Source organism: Podarcis cretensis (assembly GCF_951804945.1).
Source record: "Podarcis cretensis genome assembly, chromosome: 2".
NCBI classification, from domain to species: domain Eukaryota; kingdom Metazoa; phylum Chordata; class Lepidosauria; order Squamata; family Lacertidae; genus Podarcis; species Podarcis cretensis.
This window is the reverse complement of record NC_137171.1, coordinates 124,040,162-124,060,135: the sequence shown is the minus strand read 5'-3', so window position 1 is coordinate 124,060,135 and position 19,974 is coordinate 124,040,162. Positions and strand designations below refer to the sequence as shown.

Genomic DNA, 19,974 nt, shown 5'->3' with positions numbered 1-19,974 from the left:
CTGGTCCCTTATTTTCAAGGCTGCTGGTCCCTTATTTTCAAATGCTGGACCATAAAGAAGGCTGATCGCCGAAGAAGTGATGCTTTTGAATTATGGTGCTGGAGGAGACTCTTGAGAGTCCCATGGACTGCAAGAAGATCAAACCTCTCCATTCTGAAGGAAATCAGCCCTGAGTGCTCACTGGAAGGACAGATTGTGAAGCTGAGGCTCCAGTACTTTGGCCACCTCATGAGAAGAGAAGACTCCCTGGAGAAGACCCTGATGTTGGGAAAGATGGAGGGCACAAGGAGAAGGGGGCGACAGAGGACGAGATGGTTGGATAGTGTTTTCGAGGTTACCAGCATGAGTCTGACCAAGCTGCGGGGGGCAGTGGAGGACAGGAGTGCCTGGCGTTCTCTGGTCCATGGGGTCACGAAGAGTCGGACACGACTAAACGACTAAACAACAACAAAGTTGACAGCTATGATTGGAGGAGAGGTTAGCTGGTGCTAGCAACATCACCCAAGTTCTCAATTCACGTGGTCCCACATCTCTGGGAGCGAAGCCCAGGTTGCTCTCACTTACAGGCCACAGACGGTCACTTCGAGTTCCTCAGCCACAAATGTTATCTCCTTGGGTGCCTTCACCAAAACTTTGAACCTGGGCAGCACTGTAGGAAGGAAAGGAACATGGGGATGAAAGACAACATAATCAGCCTGAGCACAGAAGGGAGGCAAATGCGTGCAGCATTAACACCCCACAACAGATTTTTTTTTTCCCATTAGGTTTCCAGGGAAGCCCCCAAATCAGAGGTGCCATCTTCTCAAGATTGGGGGGCCCAACGCGACATTCTGACATCAAGCGGGCGATGTCACAAGGAGCCAGGGGCAGAGCCAAACACCCTCTGAACACTGAGGGAGTTTGCCCCCCTCAAAAACCCCACACATCTGGGGGGGGGACGAAAGTGCCTCAGTCCCTAGGAGCTGGCGCATGTGCCCCGAACTAAGTTTTGGATCCAGCACAGAGCAAGACCTGTTCCTGTCTCCAGCCTCCAGGATCCGTCCTACTCACACAGGCAACTCTCCCATACCCAGCCACCATGCGAACCAGGAAGTGACCTTTCCAGACAACAGAACAACTCTTCTTATTTCTGTGTCTGCGATCTCCTGGCTGTTAGGCAGATGAACGTGCATGCATACTCCTTCCATTTCCCTCTGTGCAGCCCCGGGCACTGGCAACTCACACTACGCCACTGTTTGCAGGGCATGGGGGGGGGCAGGGCGGAAGAAAGCCCTGGTGCACTTGCTTCCAGTAGCAGGACCAGTTCGCTGAACCTGGCCATAGGGCCAGATATTTTGGGAAGCTGTTCACTATGCATTTGCACGCCTCTCGAGTTATCTAAGAACCCAATTTTGCACAATCCTTTTGCAGGCTTCTGTCTATGTTTCAATCCAACTGGGCCCAACTTTAAATAAAGATGGCGGGCCAAATCTTTCCAAAGATTTCGTCCGCTGCTTTTGAAACTGCACTGATCTGTCAGTTTCTATCAGAATTCCTGAGCGGCGCTGCCAGTGTGCAAGAAAATACCCCCTTCCACATGCTGTCCTTGACACCACGTTCCCCAGACCAAGCGATTCCTCTCCTTCCTTCCTCACCGTATTCCTTCACTTCAAAGAGACGTTCCGCCTTGCTCCCGGAGGCTTTTTGCACCACCACTTTGTAGGTGCCTTGCGGGGGCTCAGAGGAAAGGGGGAAAGAGAGCTGGACCAGGCCCATTGTCTGCTCCACGTTGGTCCACTGCAGCAAGCGGTTCCTCTTGGGGTCCTGGGAGCCACAAGAGAAGAGGGGGGTCACGGAAGAAGCCGTTTGTCAGGGAATGGTCTGAAGCAGAGTATGGGGGAGTGCATTCGCAGGCAGATCAGCTTTCCTCAGAAGAGGAGCTGGAGTGGGAAGATTCACACACCCCTTGTTTCCAGCGGGCTCAGAAGCAGGGAGAAATACAGAGCAGCTTCGGCAGGAGTTACCTAGCTACAAGATAATGACCAGAGAAACAGAAGGGAGGGGACAGATAGCAGAGACGTCATTAGGGAGTGTGGAGGACCCTCCTGTTAGGATTTTTATCTATCCAAGCTGCTCCAGCGAGTGGTACTATGATTGTATACATCATGTGAGTGTCTGAGAGAGCGTGAGAAAGAAAGTCTGTATTATCTCTTCCTTCTGAGTACTGTTGGAAGTTTAGTTTCACTTCTGTGTGTGTTGCAGTTTTGTACTGGTGTTCAGAGAGCACAGACATACTGATGGAGTCACTGTATATAGACTGTAAATAAAATAGTTTAAAATTACAACTGAATCTTTCTTCTGCTATGATATGCCAGAAGACTGGCATGCTCTTTTCAGGAGAGGAGGTTCGCCTATCACTGGTCTCTCTGTACTGAAGGAGATTTATAGCCAGAGAGGACCACTGGGGTGTTATGTACTGAGTCGAATAGGATCCAAACTGCAGCAGTCTGATTGGTCCTAGTACAATAGGATCCAAAAGGCAGCAGTCTGATTGATCCTAGAACAATGCAGCAATATGATTGGTTGTCAGGAACCACCCAATCATGCTCCAGATTGAAGTGAATCCACAACCTGATAGGCTTACAGTAGAATTCTGGAATTAGCCAATCATGTGCAGCCCATTGTGTAAATAATGTATATAAAGCAGATACTTTGAGGAGACTTTCATTCATTCCTCCTCACCACCATGAGCTGAATAAAGAGCATGAAATCACTTTGCGACTCTGAGTATATTTCAGGAGAGACGACCCGAAGACTTCGGAAGTTGGCAGACATGCCCAGGTGTTTTTCCAACACCTCCCTCCCCACAAACTAGGAGATCCAAACATATTAGAGAACAAAGGATGCAGAGAGGAGGATGAGGAACTTCCTGTTGGCGCCTATTTCGGGAGACAGAAGGGAGAAGATTTAGAGTAGCCAACTGCTCTCCTTGGGGAGGGATGTGGGTTTTTGCTAACAACCTGATGCCTGAAATAAAAAGGAGCATAAAGTGCTCATTAATTATTATCTGTGAAGTTACCGAAGGGTGAGGCGGACTCTCCACGCATGACACTGCTCAGGTTGAAAGCAGGGACGGGGTCTAAGCTGCAGCTGCCCCCAAATGGGACCGTGCTGAGCCATATCAGTGTTGATATTTTCACCCCTCCCACTGACAGAATCTCCTGATCTGATTTTTTGAGAAAGGAGGGGGCGGAAACTGCTCTTCTCTTCCGCTCCTGACTGACTGCTGGACTCTGTGTGTGGAGAGAGTCTTATCTACGTAGTGACCAGATGGCTGAGTGGGAGCTGTAACACTCATGCAAGTCAGTAGTTCATTAGTTTGTAGTAGCTATTAGAAATAAAGGGACGCGGGTGGCGCTGTGGGTTAAACCACAGAGCCTAGGACTTGCCGATCAGAAGGTTGGCGGTTCAAATCCCTGCAACGGGGTGAGCTCCCGTTGCTCGGTCCCAGCTCCTGCCAACCTAGCAGTTCGAAAGCACGTCAAAGTGCAAGTAGATAAATAGGTACCCCTCCGGTGGGAAGGTAAACAGTGTTTCTGTGCGCTGCTCTGGTTCGCCAGAAGTGGCTTAGTCATGCTGGCCACATGACCCGGAACCTGTACGCCAGCTCCCTGCAACCCCAGGGTCGGCCACGACTGGACCTAATGGTCAGGGGTCCCTTTATTAGAAATAAAAGGAGTTATGCTTCACAGCTAGCTTCCACATTATTTATACTCTGCATGAGTCTGGTGCTCACGATGCACCGCTGGGACCTGTTTTCCAGGATTGGAAGGTCTCTGAAAGTGCTCCAGTCCAGTCGGGCCAGAACCAGTTACTGACAACCAAGTCGCTGACATCTGTTGAAAGGCGTTCTGACAATCAGTGGTCAAGAAAACCTGTGGCTCCTGCAAAGGCTTCCTGGGCTATTGGTATCTGGATGGATGTTTAAACACTCTTAAGGGGGTGGGGGCATTGCTAACCAAGGATGGCAACAGACTGAGGTCTATTTGAGGAGCCATGAAAACTAATGAAATCCCCGGGAGAGGGGGAAATGGGCAGGAAAAGATGCTCTTCTAATGTCTTCTAAGCAGTTTGCAAGTACAAAATCAATTTTAAAAGTATACAATCAATTCCAAAAGCCACACATAATTTAAAATACACGCTAGAGCAGTTCCATCAACAGCACTAACAATATCCATCAGGGTTACACCCCAGAGATTATAGTTCCATGTTTTAGTCTCATAAACCTGTTATGGGGTGTTAACGCATCCGCAGGAAACAGTAGCAGGAGACCCTTTCAGGTGGTTCGCAATCTAACGGAACCACTTTTGCCACTGGGGCCTGTAAGGAACCCAAGATCTCCTGCAGTGATTTTGCAAAGTTGCTCAGATTCGGAAAGAGGTAGACTCCACCGTGGGAACAGGGCCGGGGCAGGAGAGTGCTAGAGTCCTGTCTAGCCAATTTGCATGGGTTCAATTCCAATCTGTGACCTCCGAGGATGTCGACAGGCTGCTTGGATGAGTGAAATATTTTTTTTAAAAAAATGAGGAGGAGGAGGAGGCACAGGAGAAGGTCGTAGCCATTTCCCTTATGGGCCAAATAGTCTTTTCAGCCACACTTAATGGTCCCCCCAAAACTGCAGCCTCGTTTTTTCTTTTGAAGTGAGGCATCTAATCATAAGCCTGCATTTTTATCAAGCTTATATTTTGATCAGGGCCTGTATCTTAAAATGAGCTTAAAGATTTTCAAATGTTCATGCCAGGCAGAAGAGCAGCTGCCTAAGAACCTTGGCAAGATGTTTATTCTCCTAGACAAGGGGGGCCCCTGATTTATAGCAGAAAACAATTCTCAAAGTCAAAAAGAGAATTACAGGCTGAGAGCGAGGACACTGACCCTACATATTACAGAAGATAAAAAAGGCAGAGATAAACATAATTAAGAGTGGATAAATAGTAAAATAAAACCATGTGCCTCCCATTAAACTTGAGCCATATTTTCCTAAGGTTCAAAGGTCAAGAGCAATGGAAAAGCATCTAGCTGGCAGAAAGGAAGAGAGTATTTTGGGAAGTCTTTTTCTAAAGTTGTTTCTTTCTTAAACTGAGATCCTTTTAAGATTTCTTTTCCTTTTAAAAGGTTATTTATGTTATGTATTAAATATATTGGCTTAAATGTAATTATGCAAAGGAATTAGAAACTAAGAAATGTTAAATCCTTATGCTAGATTCTTATTTCATATAGTTGGAAGAGATCACAGGGGCCATCAGCCACCAGCCTAGCCCCCCTTGCCAAGCAGGAAACATCATTAGAGCACATATGGTTGTCAGGCCTTTGTTTTAAAGACCTTCAAGAGAAGGAGATCTTTCAATAATGATGTGAACTCAAGATCCTTGACATCTGTTTAAGATAAAAATTTAAGATTAAACCATTTGTTCTGGAGGGCAATAGGGCGAGGTGAACTGGTAATTAAGGTTCCTTGTTGAGACACATGTAAGATATATTACTACTTATTTGTCATTTATAGATAGAAGAATATATAGCTTTTTGATTTCCATAAAAGGGCAAGAGGAAATGGGTGTATCTTTTGTGATTGGTTCTAGCAAACAGCCAATAGGAATTTCAACCAGGCTGATTGGACAGAGGCAGCCACAGGAGGAGCAAGGGGGCTGGATTAAAGAAATATAAGTGCTGGCCAGAATGGCAAGAGGCCAGGCCAGAGCTTGGTAACCATATACCACTGTGCCTCATATTTATTTGTCTGACAAATAAATTATTATTTTAATTTCTCTATTGCTGCGTTGAATATTTCATTCCAGCTAAGCGTTAACCACAAGCAGGGTGCTACAGAAGAACCCCACAAAGGGGTTGCAGGAAGGGATGAACTTAGGCGCGTAACACTTGTTAGAGATGGCAAAATTAAAACCCTCGGGAGATGTGAGCGGCTTATGGGGAAGCTATGGAATGAAGCAGCCTCTGGATATTAGGAAAGGTGGTCTGAGTGGGGCAATGTAACAGCCGCTCTGGTGTGATGATGAGAGGTGGTGGAGTAGAAGCGGGGAATTAGACACTTACCTGGATGTAAACCAAAGGAAACTGTGGAGTAAAAAAAAGAGGGGGGTTCAGAGACAGCAATGAATGGTGTTACCCCTCCCAGCACCACACAAACCTGCTCCCACCTTGATTTGTTTGTTTCTAATATCTCTAAGATGGGATGCGGGTGGCGCTGTGGGTAAAACCTCAGTGCCTAGGACTTTCCGATCGTATGGTCGGCGGTTCAAATCCCCGCGGCAGGGTGAGCTCCCGTCTTTCGGTCCCAGCTCCTGCCCACCTAGCAGTTCGAAAGCACCCCTAAGTGCAAGTAGATAAATAGGTACCGCTTTATAGCGGGAAGGTAAACCGCGTCTCCGTGTGCTGCGCCGGTGATGGCTCGCCAGAGCAGCTTCGTCACGCTGACCACGTGACCCGGAAGTGTCTTCGGACAGCCCTGGCTCCCGGCCTCTTAAGTGAGATGAGCGCACAACCCTAGAGTCGGACACGACTGGCCCGTATGGGCAGGGGTACCTTTACCTTTAATATCTCTAAGCTCCTTCACCATAATGGTCCCAGTTAATAATGCAGGATACCCAGCTGAAGTCTAGTTTATGCATGAAGGGGTTAATGTCATAGAGTAAACTGTCCTGCCAGGCCTAGGTAAGTCACTCCACTTCACTTTGGGAGGAAGTCTTTCTGTTCTATTGTTTCCTTCAGTCTACCATGTGAATCCCGGCCTGTAAAAAGGTCTGAGCTGGTTGCTCCAAGCGCGCACTGAATGACTTTTTTTAAAAAAACAAAGCCATCCTTGTATAATTTAGGAATTTTCATCACTTTGGAACTAGCCTGTAATAATAACAATAATTTTATTATTTGTACCCCGCCCATCTGACTGGGTTGCCCCAGCCACTCTGGGCGGCTTCCAACATATATAAAAACACAATAAAACATTGTGCGGAGAGCCGTCCGCCCGGGGAGCGGAGCGCGGCCAGAAGGGGGCCGCCTCTCGCCCTTGGCGCACCGCACGTTCGTGGGGAACCCGGTGCTAAATCATTCGTAGACGGGAAAAAAAAAAACCCTTCATGGATCACTGCCTTGCCGTGGCGAAGGGGCTTGAAGAACTCAGAGAAGCTATGAACTATGCCGAGCAGGGCACCCAAGATGAACAGGTCATAGTGGAGAGTTTTGACCAAACGTGATCCACCTGGAGGAGGAACCGGCAAGCCACTCCAGTATCCCTGCCAAGAAAACTCCATGGACAAAGACAACAGGCATATAAAAGTTATGACACTGGAAGATGAGCCCCTCAGGTCGGAAGGCGTCCAACATGCTACTGGGGAAGAGCGGAGGGCAAGTACAAGTAGATCCAGAGCTGATGAAGCGGCTGGGCCAAAGCCGAAAGGACGCTCAGTTGCGGATATGCCTGGAAGCGAAAGGAAAGTCCAATGCTGTAAAGAAAAATATTGCATAGGAACCTGGAATGTAAGAACCATGAACATGGGTAAGTTGGAGGTGGTCAAAAATGAGATGGCAAGAATAAATATTGACATCCTGGGCATCAGTGAACTAAAATGGACGGGAATGGGTGAATTCAGTTCGGATGACCATCATATCTACTACTGTGGGCAAGAAACCCGTAAAAGAAATGGAGTGGCCCTCATAGTCAACAAAAGAGTGGCAAAAGCTGTACTGGGATGCAATCTCAAAAATGATAGAATGATCTCGATACGAATCCAAGGCAGACCTTTTAACATCACAGTAATCCAAGTTTATGCACCAACTACTGGTGCTGAAGAAACTGAAATTGACCAATTCTATGAAGACTTACAACACCTTATAGAAGTGACACCAAAGAAGGATGTTCTTCTCATTATAGGGGATTGGAATGCTAAAGTAGGGAGTCAAGAGATAAAAGGAACAACTGGCAAGTTTGGCCTTGGAGATCAAAACGAAGCAGGGCAAAGGCTAATAGAGTTCTGTCAAGAGAACAAGCTGGTCATCACAAACACGCTTTTCCAACAACACAAGAGACGACTCTACACATGGACATCACCAGATGGGCAGCATCGAAATCAGATTGATTATATTCTCTGCAGCCAAAGATGGAGAAGCTCTATACAGTCAGCAAAAATAAGACCTGGAGCTGACTGTGGCTCAGATCATCAGCTTCTTATAGCAAAATTCAAGCTTAAACTGAAGAAAGTAGGAAAAACCACTGGGCCGGTAAGATACAATCTAAGTCAAATCCCTTATGAATACACAGTGGAAGTGAGGAACAGGTTTAAGGATTTAGATTTGGTGGACAGAGTGCCTGAAGAACTATGGCTGGAGGCTCGTAACATTATACAGGAGGCAGCAACGAAAACCATCCCAATGAAAAGGAAATGCAAGAAAGCAAAGTGGCTGTCCAATGAGGCCTTACAAATAGCGGGGGAGAGAAGGCAAGCAAAATGCAAGGGAGATCGTGAAACATACAGGAAATTGAATGCAGATTTCCAAAGAATAGCAAGGAGAGACAAGAAGACCTTCTTAAACAAGCAATGCAAAGAAATAGAGGAAAGCAATAGAATGGGAAGAACCAGAGATCTGTTCAAGAAAATTGGAGATATGAAAGGAACATTTCGTACAAAGATTTCCATAATAAAGGACAAAAGTGGAAAGGACCTAACAGAAGCAGAAGACATCAAGAAGAGGTGGCAAGAATACACAGAGGAATTATACCAGAAAGAAACGGATGTCTCATATACCCCAGGTAGTGTGGTTGCTGACCTTGAGCCAGACATCCTGGAGAGTGAAGTCAAATGGGCCTTAGAAAGCACTGCAAATAACAAGGCCAGTGGAAGTGATGGTATTCCAGCTGAACTATTTAAAATTTTAAAAGATGATGCTGTTAAGGTGCTACACTCAATATGCCAGCAAGTTTGGAAAACTCAGCAGTGGCCAGAAGATTGGAGAAGATCAGTCTACATCCCAATCCCAAAGAAGGGCAGTGCCAAAGAATGCTCCAACTATCGCACAATTGCACTAATTTCTCATTTTAAGGTTATGCTTAAAATTCTACAAGGAAGGCTCAAGCAGTATGTGGACCGAGAACTCCCAGAAGTGCAAGCTGGATTTAGAAGAGGCAGAGGAACCAGAGACCAAATTGCAAACATGCGCTGGATTATGGAGAAAGCTAGAGAGTTCCAGAAAGACATTTACTTCTGCTTCATTGACTATGCAAAAGCCTTTGACTGTGTCGACCATGGCAAACTATGGCAAGTTCTTAAAGAAATGGGAGTGCCTGATCACCTCATCTGTCTCCTGAGAAATCTCTATGTGGGACAAGAAGCTACAGTTAGAACTGGATATGGAACAACTGACTGGTTCAAAATTGGGAAAGGAGTACGACAAGGCTGCATTTTGTCTCCCTGCTTATTTAACTTATATGCAGAATTCATCATGCGAAAGGCTGGGCTGGATGAATCCCTAGCCGGAATTAAGATTGCCGGAAGAAATATCAACAACCTCAGATATGCAGATGACACAACCTTGATGGCAGAAAGTGAGGAGGAATTAAAGAACCTTTTATTGAGGGTGAAAGAGGAGAGTGCAAAATATGGTCTGAAGCTCAACATCAAAAAAACGAAGATCATGGCTACTGGTCCCATCACCTCCTGGCAAATAGAAGGGGAAGAAATGGAGGCAGTGAGAGATTTTACTTTCTTGGGCTCCATGATCACTGCAGATGGTGACAGCAGCCACGAAATTAAAAGACGCCTGCTTCTTGGGAGAAGGGCAATGACAGGCCTAGACAGCATCTTGAGAAGTAGAGACATCACCTTGCCAACAAAGGTCCGTATAGTTAAAGCTATGGTTTTCCCAGTAGTGATGTATGGAAGTGAGAGCTGGACCATAAAGAAGGCTGATCGCCGAAGAATTGATGCTTTTGAATTATGGTGCTGGAGGAGACTCTTGAGAGTCCCATGGACTGCAAGAAGATCAAACCTCTCCATTCTGAAGGAAATCAGCCCTGAGTGCTCACTGGAAGGACAGATTGTGAAGCTGAGGCTCCAGTACTTTGGCCACCTCATGAGAAGAGAAGACTCCCTGGAGAAGACCCTGATGTTGGGAAAGATGGAGGGCACAAGGAGAAGGGGGCGACAGAGGACGAGATGGTTGGACAGTGTTTTCGAGGTTACCAGCATGAGTCTGACCAAGCTGCGGGGGGCAGTGGAGGACAGGAGTGCCTGGCGTTCTCTGGTCCATGGGGTCACGAAGAGTCGGACACGACTAAACGACTAAACGACTAAACAACAACAACTGTCTATGTTTTCTGAAAGCTGTATGGGAAAACGCATGAACCAGACCTTTGAAGAGTTTGTAAGTAAACCATTTCTAAATGACCAAAAGCGTTGTCTTTTTCTACACTAGGGGAAGTGGAAAACTTTGGAAGGAACTTAGATGGGCATATTTAAAGCTCTAGCAGCTTATATTTCCATGCCTTGAATTGTGTTGTGATTTTAAATCTCTGCAGGGGTTCCCTCATCAAAGAGTCCTTGCTCCTAACCTGGATCTTTGCATAAAGGAATTCTCCTTTTTTCCTTGCCAATCAACAAATAAAACAACTCATCAATAAAAACAGCATAGTGCTTAAAAGAAACAAAGGCCACAGGTCAGAGCATATACATTCCCATCAGGTGGGCAAGCCCAGTAGAGAAGGTCTTGCTCTCCCCAACTGGGGAAGAGTAAAATGCCCCCCTGGGGTATGTCAAGCAATCTCTACCCTCCAGCCCTGATGCTGCCAGGCCTGGTACTGGCAAGAACCCTACAGAAGGGGTTCGTGTGACATGGGTGGGGAGGAAAGATGGAAATAAGCCCAACCATCATTGCATTACGAAAGTCCTTCCTCTGCAAACATGCAGTGTTCCATAACAGCAGCCACCCCATCCCAACCTTATGGTTCAGTTCTTGGAGATGTGATAGACTTCTCCAAACCTTGAAGTTCCTCATAAGCTGCTAGTCGCCACCCCTTCCTGCGCATGCATGTTGCTGTTTCGAGCTTTATGAAGATCAGCACTTGCAGCTTGAACATCAGAAACAGAGAGGTGGATACGGGGGGGTGCCATGTTTGTTTGTTTGTCTGTTTGTTTGTCCCATTCCTCTTTGTAGGCCCCAAAAGTGTGCATGGATCGAAAGAGGTTCCAGAGACCAGCATGGCGCACGTGATGACGAAACTCACCGTCTCGTTCAAGGGTCGGAAATCTTCGTCCACAGACATGATGCGGAACCGAACTGTGAAAGGAAGAAGGAGGGGAAGGATTTCCATGTGACTCTGCTAGTCTGTGTGTCACGGCTCAGGAGCAGAGCTCATGGAGATGGTACTCGGTACAAACCCCCCCAAATCTCTGGTCAAAAGAGGAATGTTTGGCAGCTGATGCCCTGGCAAGGGTGGGATGTATCATCGCTGAAGCAGTCAAACACAACATTTCCTGTTGCCTAGAGTGGACACACAGGGGAATGTTGCTTCAGACAGGGAGGACTTCCTGTCATACCTGCTCTGGAGCATCCTCCCCCTGTGTGTGAACAAGTATAGAATCACAGAATAGAATAGAATAGAATAGAATAGAATAGAATCATAGAATAGAATCATAGAATAGAATCATAGAATCATAGAGTTGGAAGAGACCACAAGGGCCATCGAGTCCAACCCCCTGCCAAGCAGGAAACACCATCAGAGCACTCCTGACATATGGTTGTCAAGCCTCTGCTTAAAGACCCCCAAAGAAGGAGACTCCACCACACTCCTGGGCAGCAAATTCCACTGTCGAACAGCTCTTACTGTCAGGAAGTTCTTCCTAATGTTTAGGTGGAATCTTCTTTCTTGTAGTTTGGAGCCATTGCTCCGTGTCCGCTTCTCTGGAGCAGCAGAAAACAACCTTTCTCCCTCCTCTATGTGACATCCTTATATATATTTGAACATGGCTATCATATCACCCCTTAACCTCCTCTTCTCCAGGCTAAACATGCCCAGCTCCCTTAGCCGTTCCTCATAAGGCATCGTTTCCAGGCCTTTGACCATTTTGGTTGCCCTCCTCTGGACACGTTCCAGTTTGTCAGTGTCCTTCTTGAACTGTGGTGCCCAGAACTGGAGACAGTACTCCAGGTGAGGTCTGACCAGAGCAGAATACAGTGGCACTATTACTTCCCTTGATCTAGATGCAATGCTCCTATTGATAGCATGGGTAGATGGGTGTGACCCTAGCAGACCCTATAAAAGGGCCAGCCACGCAGCCATCTTTGGCTTTTTGGCTCTTTTGCCATCTTCCTCTCTGCTGGCTCTTAGCCAGCAGCACACGGCTCATCCTTACAAAGGATGGAAGCCACGAGGTAGAAAGTCTGAGGCCTAGCTCAGAGACTTCTTTTCTCTACAAATGTAACTGTAACCACAAGATAAAGCCTGCCTTCAGATTACTGCTGTGAACTGAATGTAAGTACAGTCATATCTCAGGTTACAAACACTTCAGGTCGCGCGTTTTCGGGTTTCGCACCATGCCGAACCCGGAAGTACCAGAACGGGTTTCTTCCGGGTTTCAGCGCTCAAGCATGCGCAGAAACACTAAATTGCACTTTGCGCATGTGCTGCGGGTTGCGAACGTGCCTCCCACACCAATCACGTTCGCAACCCGAGTGTCCACTGTAAACCTTACTCTTACTTTTAAAGAAGACTGCCGTGTTATTATTATTTTAAGAGGGGAAACTTACCAGGAGCCCTTCAGACCGGATTGCTTAACTAATGAATCCATCAACTTGCTTCCAACAATCTGCAAGGGAATGTGCTTTGCTGCTTGGCCACTAGCGTGAGTCAGGATGGGTAATATTTAATCAATATATCCTCTCCTACTTTCTTCAACATTCCCACAGCAAGAAGGGTCCGCTAAATAAAAAGTATTTGGAAAAGGGAAGCGTGATCTGTAGGGGATTCTCCCACTGTCACTGCTGCCACTGCAGCCTCTCACTTACCTTCCTGCCCTGGCTTGTAGATGGGCTTGTCTGTCTGGACGAAGACCAGGCTCTCTGGGTTCCTGACCAGTACCTGTTTCTGTTCGCGGGCTATCATCATCAGCATCTTCACCTCCACCTCCACCACCACCTCCACGGTGAGGGTGGCCTCAGAAGCACCAGAAGAGTTACTCAATCTGGGGACCTTGAAGAAGAGGGAGAAGGGGGAAGGCAGCAGCATTAGAGAAGAAAAGTCACTTGATCCAGGGACAGTCCACATACATATTGGCCTATTCCGACCTCTTTTTACTGAATGGTGACACAGACCATTCAGAATGTACAAAGATTCTTCACAACTGTGAGCAGGGCAGTGGGGTAGGGCAGAGGTCAGCAAACTTTTTCAGCAGGGGGCCGGTCCACTGTCCCTCAGACCTTGTGGGGGGCCGGACTATATTTTGAAAAATAATAATGAACAAGTTCCTATGCCCCACAAATAACCCAGAGATGCATTTTAAACAAAAGCACACATTCTACTCATGTAAAAACATGCTGATTCCCAGACCGTCCGTGGGCCGGATTTAGAAGGCGAATGGGCCAGATCCGGCCCCCCGGCCTTAGTTTGCCTACCCATGGGTAACAGTAACATTGTTCACGCTCTTGCTCAGGCTGCACAGAAAAAGCATATTGCTTCCTGAAATTCATTCTGATTGTACAGATAAAATATAACGGATAGAATTCTACAGGATGTGTTGCTCGTGTGTGAAGTCAGCCACGATCCAAGGATCCCCATGTTGGTGCGTGAGCTCATGGGTTTTCTTTTCTTTCTGCAGCAGAGTTCCTTTTACAGAAAAATTTTCCTGCATCTTTTACTTAGTGGAATTCCCATTACAGGAATACTGTCATACCTCAGGTTAAAGACGCTTCGCGTTGCGCGATTTCAGGTTGTGCACTGCACCGAACCCAGAAGTACCGGAACTGGTTACTTCCAGGTTTTCGGGGCTTGCACCTGCACAGAAGCACTAAATCATGCTTTGCACATGCGCAGAAGCGCCAAATCACGGATTGCGAACGCTGCGGGTTGCAAACATGCTTCCCGCACAGATCATGTTCGTAACCCGAGCGTCCACCGTACACACTATTTGGTTCTGTTTCTCAGAGCCTTTATTATTTACAAAACTTTACACGGGTCAAAAACAAATAAAACAACATGATCCTTTTCTCTTTTACCCATCCGGCCAGAGACCTAACGCTGACTCATTCACATACCCATTTACACTGACCCAGACTTAGTTGATCACATGCCCTAATAAGGACACCTGTTGCTGGGGAAATTTTCTGTTGCCTAGCAACTTGTTCAAGACCATTTTCAAGTTTCTTCTAGAACATTCCAACACCCCAGGCATGCACCTTCAGGTGGTGGAGATGTCAGGCGCCATTGTGGCCCCCAGGCATCTTCATTTGGTCGTGAGGGGCCAACAGCCTGGCTAACTTCCAACACCGGCCCAACTCCAATGGGAGTTGCAGTCCAAAGGCTGGTGGAAATCTCCTAAATTCCTATGCCCCACAAATAACACAGAGATGCGTTTTAAATAAAAGGACACATTCTACTCATGTAAAAACCCTTAGATTCCTGGACCGTCTGCGGGCCGGATTTAGAAGGCAATTGGGCCAGATCCGGTCCCCGGGCCTTAGTTTGCCTACCCATGGCATAGATCAAGGGGTTAGGGCATCCAGCTGTCAACCAGAAGCTTGGTTGTTCGAGCCCACCTTGGGGCGGCTGTGGGCGGGAGAAGAGGACTGCAGCATCGATTTACAGCAGGGGGTTGAGGGAGGTCACAGTTCAGAGATAGATGAACGAAAGAGTTGGGAAGTATTAGAAGAAGGGGGAGAGGAGGCAGAGGCAGAGGCAGAGCTGACACGTTGTCACTGGAGAGTATTTCTGACCCTCCCCCTTCTTCCAGAACGCAGCATTCATTAAGAGCGCAGGAACAACAGAATCAGAGACATTTGGCCACATGCGGCCACCATAAAGGGAGATGCTGTTGCTCAGAAGGAGGAGCCCAGTTGGAGCAACGCCATTGTCAGGGCTTGTTGCATTCTTTTGTCTCTCGCTATTATGAATGAATAAACTCATTTAAAAAGTCTATGCATTTGTTTTCTTTGGCAAGTCTTGTCCTACAATGCCTCTGGGTTGTTGTTTTTTTACAAATGTCAAATTTATTCATGTATGCCACAACAGCGGCAAGAGTCTTGATAGCACAAGGATGGAAGAATGTGGAAACCCCGACAAAGGAACAATGGCAAGAGAAATTGATGAACTATGCAGAACTGGCGAAGTTGACATCCAAATTGCGAGACAAGGAAACTGTGACTTTAAAGAAGAATGGGAACTTTATGCAAAGTATTTAAAAAGACAACAAAACGAAATGGACTCCTTGGCAGGTTTTCAATAAACATACACAAATTTATTGATTGACAACATGGTAGATAGGTAATATAAGGACTGATATAATTTTATAACATGCGAAGAATAACATGTGCTGAGAAATCAGAGAGAGGAGGAGCTGAGGGAAGTCTTGGGGGAGAGGGAGGGTTTGATGGGGAGTGGGGAAAAAGGGGGGAAATAATGAATATGATATGTTTTGATATATTGTTATGTTGAAATTGTATGTGTATATATATATATATATGATGTATATATATATATATATATATATATGATGTATATATATATATATATATGATGTATATATATATATATATATATATATGATGTATATATATATATATATATATGAGACTCTGCCTTGTTTTCTCTGCTCTTGCTGCAGCTGAGGGAGGAATAGCTTTCCTTTTTTAAAAAAATAATTTTTATTAACAGGCCAATCACATCACATTATTCAAATCACATTAGTTCCAGATTATACAGCCAAATTTTAAATTTTGTTAAGGGTACCCATACATCAAGCTCGGCACGAGTCCAAAATTCCGGATAGCTCCAGGCATCACATATTTTACTGCTTTAAATTAGACAGTTCTATCCAGTTCGATCCGGATAGTCCTTTATTAATTTCTTTCTCATCTTGTTGTTCTCATATATTCCTTTCTTTGCGATCTCTGATGGTTCTCACAAGCAGACTGGAAACTGGCGTCTCTGTGTGGGTTTTGTACTCTTCAAAAACTATCTCTCTCAGGGACAGCCTCTGTTCATCTCTTCCATAAACAAAGTTAACCTTCGGTCTGTCCTTTATTTTTCCTCAGGCTAGCCAGATATATCAAACAGATCGGGGGGCTCTGTCAGGTCAAACTTGCATTCCAACACTCCTTCTCTTTCGAACGATCCTGATTCTCCTCCCCCCTGTCCTTCTTTCTCCGGCAAGCCTGTCTTGGCGAGACGCCATTTTTTAACTGCGTCATAAAAATTTTCCTCTTCCTCACCGTTCACCAGTCTTCTCTTCTGTTGTAATCCATCCCCACACAGTTCTTAAAATCCTGCTTATGATTGATAAAAACGCGACGATCTTATTTCTTTCTGGGGTGAAGGGTTATTAATATCACATCGTGTAAAGAAAAAAAGGTTTTTTCCTCCACCCCCCCCCTTCGTTCCAAACATACAGTCTCCTAGTGGTGATTCATCAGAAGATTTCCTTATCCATCCGTCACTCCCGGTCACAGAGATCCATTAATCAGCAGCCTTATGTGTCGAGCTTTACTTGATGTATGTGCTTCAGCTTCCTTTCCAATCGTATGTTTCCAATTATAATTCCGAGCTGAAGCAACCAGCACGTGCTAATTGGAATCGGCGTCAGGAAGAGCTGACTTCACCGAGGGCTCGTGCCAAGTGTTCGGCACCCCCATCTCCCGGATCAGGGGGTGCATTGTGAACACCGCTGGCAAGACAGGGTCCCCCACATCCTGGGGAGGGGGAGGGAAGGCTGCATACTTCCCATAGCAGCCCCTTAATTACCTTGTATGGGTCAGAGAGATGTTATTGTCGGCCATCTTCCAACGCGCCACCTGGTGGCCCCCGGGAGGAATAGCTTTCCTGAAGCCTTGACACCCAGCTAGTTTGGGACTGAATTCAGGGAGGGATAGGTAATCCTTGGGTTGACCAAGTGCAGGGCAACCAGGTTGGAGGGCTTCGGATCAAAGGCCACAGGTGGGGATGGGCATGGTCCTCCTTAGGATGGAGTCCAGCATCCTGGAGAGCTGCTGCTAAGTCAGTTCCGAGCTGGATAGGCCCATGTTCTGACTTGGGATAAGGCAGCTTCCTACGAGACCACAACAATCCTGCTTTTCCTTGGAAAAATGCCCAGACATCTTGATCAGTAACAGAAAACAAAATGGTTGTGCGTCGAGGTCCCCAAGCCACCCCTAAATAAATTCACACTTCACACCATAATTTTTGTTTAAGGTTTTTGGCATAATTTTAGCCACAACTTTATTAAAATGCAAACAATGTGAGTGGTTGCTTAGGCATTGGTTACAACTACCTGTCCCTGCCCAGGGACAGAACTGACATCCGCGAGCCTGCGAAGTCAGTAAGGGAAAACATTTTATGGGGAGTAGACAGAGTTGGGTGCCAGACCCTCACCTCTCCCCAAATGCTCCCAGGGGCTCTTGCGTGGCCCTATCCCCCTTGACAGGGGTGCGGACAAAAGCGTGGTGAGCCGCTGGATTCCTTTAATGGAATACCCTTGCAGCAACAGCACTGGAGGGGCAGGCACAGCCAATCCATACCACTTCACCAACCAATTTTTCCTAAAACCAATGCCTAACCGCAACCTTGCAGGTTGTGACAGTAGGCAAAAACCAAACGGCACCAGCCAATCAGCCAAATGGACAAAATTCCTACCAGGCCCCTGCCCCAAAAGCAGACGACCCCATGACAGGCATAGCAAGGTCAAACGCAAAAAACACCCTAAAATTAGGGAGGGTGGGCAGGTGATCCGATGCTCGCAGCGAAAAGAGGAAGCAGTGAATATATTCAACCCAGGCTGTCACTCAAAGGCAACATCAAACTCTCCAAAGCAACCTGAGGAGTCCAATCACACTTTGGGCCGACCCAACCAACTTGCCCAGCAACAGGGGTGTCTGGTTAACCCCACCGCAACCCGTGCTCTCCATGAAGGAGAACATGCTTAAGTGAGGAAAAACTCACCCGGAATGGGATGCACTGGAACAGATCTGTCTTGGACACCACATGGCTGGTGCGAGTCTCTGCTAGATTTCCCAGGGTGATGTTCACCGTCACTGGCTTGTTCAGGTGACTCAAATGGACACAGATCTTCTCGGTGGTTTCTGCCTGGATGACGAAGGGTACCAGCACCAAGTGGTGCCTGGGGGGAAAGGGGAATGAGGACATAGAATCATAGAATCTTAGATATATTTTTAATCTTTGTTGGAAGCTGCCCAGAGTGGCTGGGGAAGCCCAGCCAGATGGGTGGGGTACAAATAATAAATTATTATAATAAATTATGAATATTAGAGTTTGAAGGGACCCCGAGGGTCCTCTAGTCCAACCCCATGCATTACAGAATCTCATCTAAAGACTCCATGACAGATGGCCATCCAATCTCTGCTTAAAAACCTCCAAGGAAGGACAGTTCTCCAGGGAGACCATTCCACTGCCCAACAGCTCTTGCTGTCCGAAAGTTCTTCCTGATGTTGAGTTGGAATCTCCTTCCTTGTAACTTGAAGCCATGGGTTCGAGTCCTACCCTCCAGAGCAGGAGAAAACAAGCCTGTTCCTTCTTCCATGTGACAGTGCTTAAGATAGCTGAAGAGGGCTATGGCTCATTACAGGTGGCTACAACCCATGTTGTTTTGTTTAAGATGAGACTTTTATGTCCCTTCCAAAATAATAGAAATGCAATACCGCGCAGAGTAGCACCAAATACAGCAAGAGTACTATTAGCCCAGAAATGGAAGCAAGAAGAAATTCCGACGAAAGAAGAATGGCAGACAAAATTAATGGACTATGCAGAATTGGACAAAATGACAGAAAGAGTTTGAAACCTGCGGGACCAGAGATGTACAGAAGATTGGAAGAAGTATATGAATTATTTGAAGAGCAACTGTAATCAACAAATTACGCTAGTAGGACTACAAGAAGTTTTGTAAGGAGAAATATACAAAGTGTTGCAAAGTAGAAAAAGATAGAGATACTGGTTATAAGTTTGAAATGTAATAGGGAAAATAAGAAATGCACGCTAAGACTGGAAAATTTTCAGACAGGGCTGATGGAAGTCAAAAACATTGAATAAGATGTAAAAGTATGTTTAATTATTGTTGAAAATGGGGTGTTAAAAAACTAATAAAAAGAGAGAGAGTAGTGCCAAATAGAAAGGAAATTTGGTCCCTTTCCAACTCTACAATTCCATGGCTCTAATTTATATAATTAAGCGAATTTTCTTTCAAGAAGTTTGTGGAAAGCACAGGGAGAGAAGGGGAAGGGGAAGGTGTCCAGGCAAGCAGCTTACGGTATTGTGCTAGGTGCTGAGGTGTCCCCCAGAAGAAGGAACAGCAGGAAGAGAAAGGCGCTGGGTCCTCCAAGGATCTGGCCCTTCCCCATCATTCAGCCGTGGGCAAGCGAGATGGTGGCGGCGGAGGCTGGCTCTCGGCTGCTGCTGCTGTTGCTGCTCCCACATTGACCTTCATACTGGCTCTCTTTGCAAGGCGGGGGAGATAAAAGAGGCCAGGGGGCTGGGACTGTGCTGGAGCAACGGGGAAGGGAAGCTGCAACACCCCACAGAAGGTGCCTTTGCCAAGCAAACAGAGTAAAGAGGTCACTGGCAGGGCCTCCTACGCAAGGCAATGGCCTGCATTTCAACCAGGTGCAGGGAAAGCAGCGCCAAGTGCCGGAAAGAAGATTTGTTTGGCCCCAGATTTATCTTTCTGTAGAGTCACGGAATTGTAGGGTTGGAAGAGACCGAAAGGCTCATCTGGT

The 19,974-nt window shown here is 46.5% G+C and overlaps 1 protein-coding gene across 1 annotated transcript in view; it reads right to left on the bottom strand.

Moving 5' to 3' along the window:
- Positions 1–19,640, bottom strand: part of LOC307210984 (alpha-2-macroglobulin-like) — a 75,174-nt gene extending 55,534 nt beyond the window's left edge. Inside the window, exons 1-7 of the mRNA XM_079967181.1 lie at positions 19,508–19,640; positions 18,188–18,365; positions 13,048–13,231; positions 11,267–11,319; positions 6,088–6,108; positions 1,635–1,803; positions 565–649 (exon numbers count right to left, since the gene is read on the bottom strand). Of these exons, the coding sequence (XP_079823307.1) occupies positions 565–649; positions 1,635–1,803; positions 6,088–6,108; positions 11,267–11,319; positions 13,048–13,231; positions 18,188–18,365; positions 19,508–19,602 (785 nt within the window). The 5' untranslated portion in view covers positions 19,603–19,640. The remainder of the gene's footprint in view (positions 1–564; positions 650–1,634; positions 1,804–6,087; positions 6,109–11,266; positions 11,320–13,047; positions 13,232–18,187; positions 18,366–19,507) is intronic.
- Between the last annotated feature and the right edge of the window lie 334 nt (positions 19,641–19,974).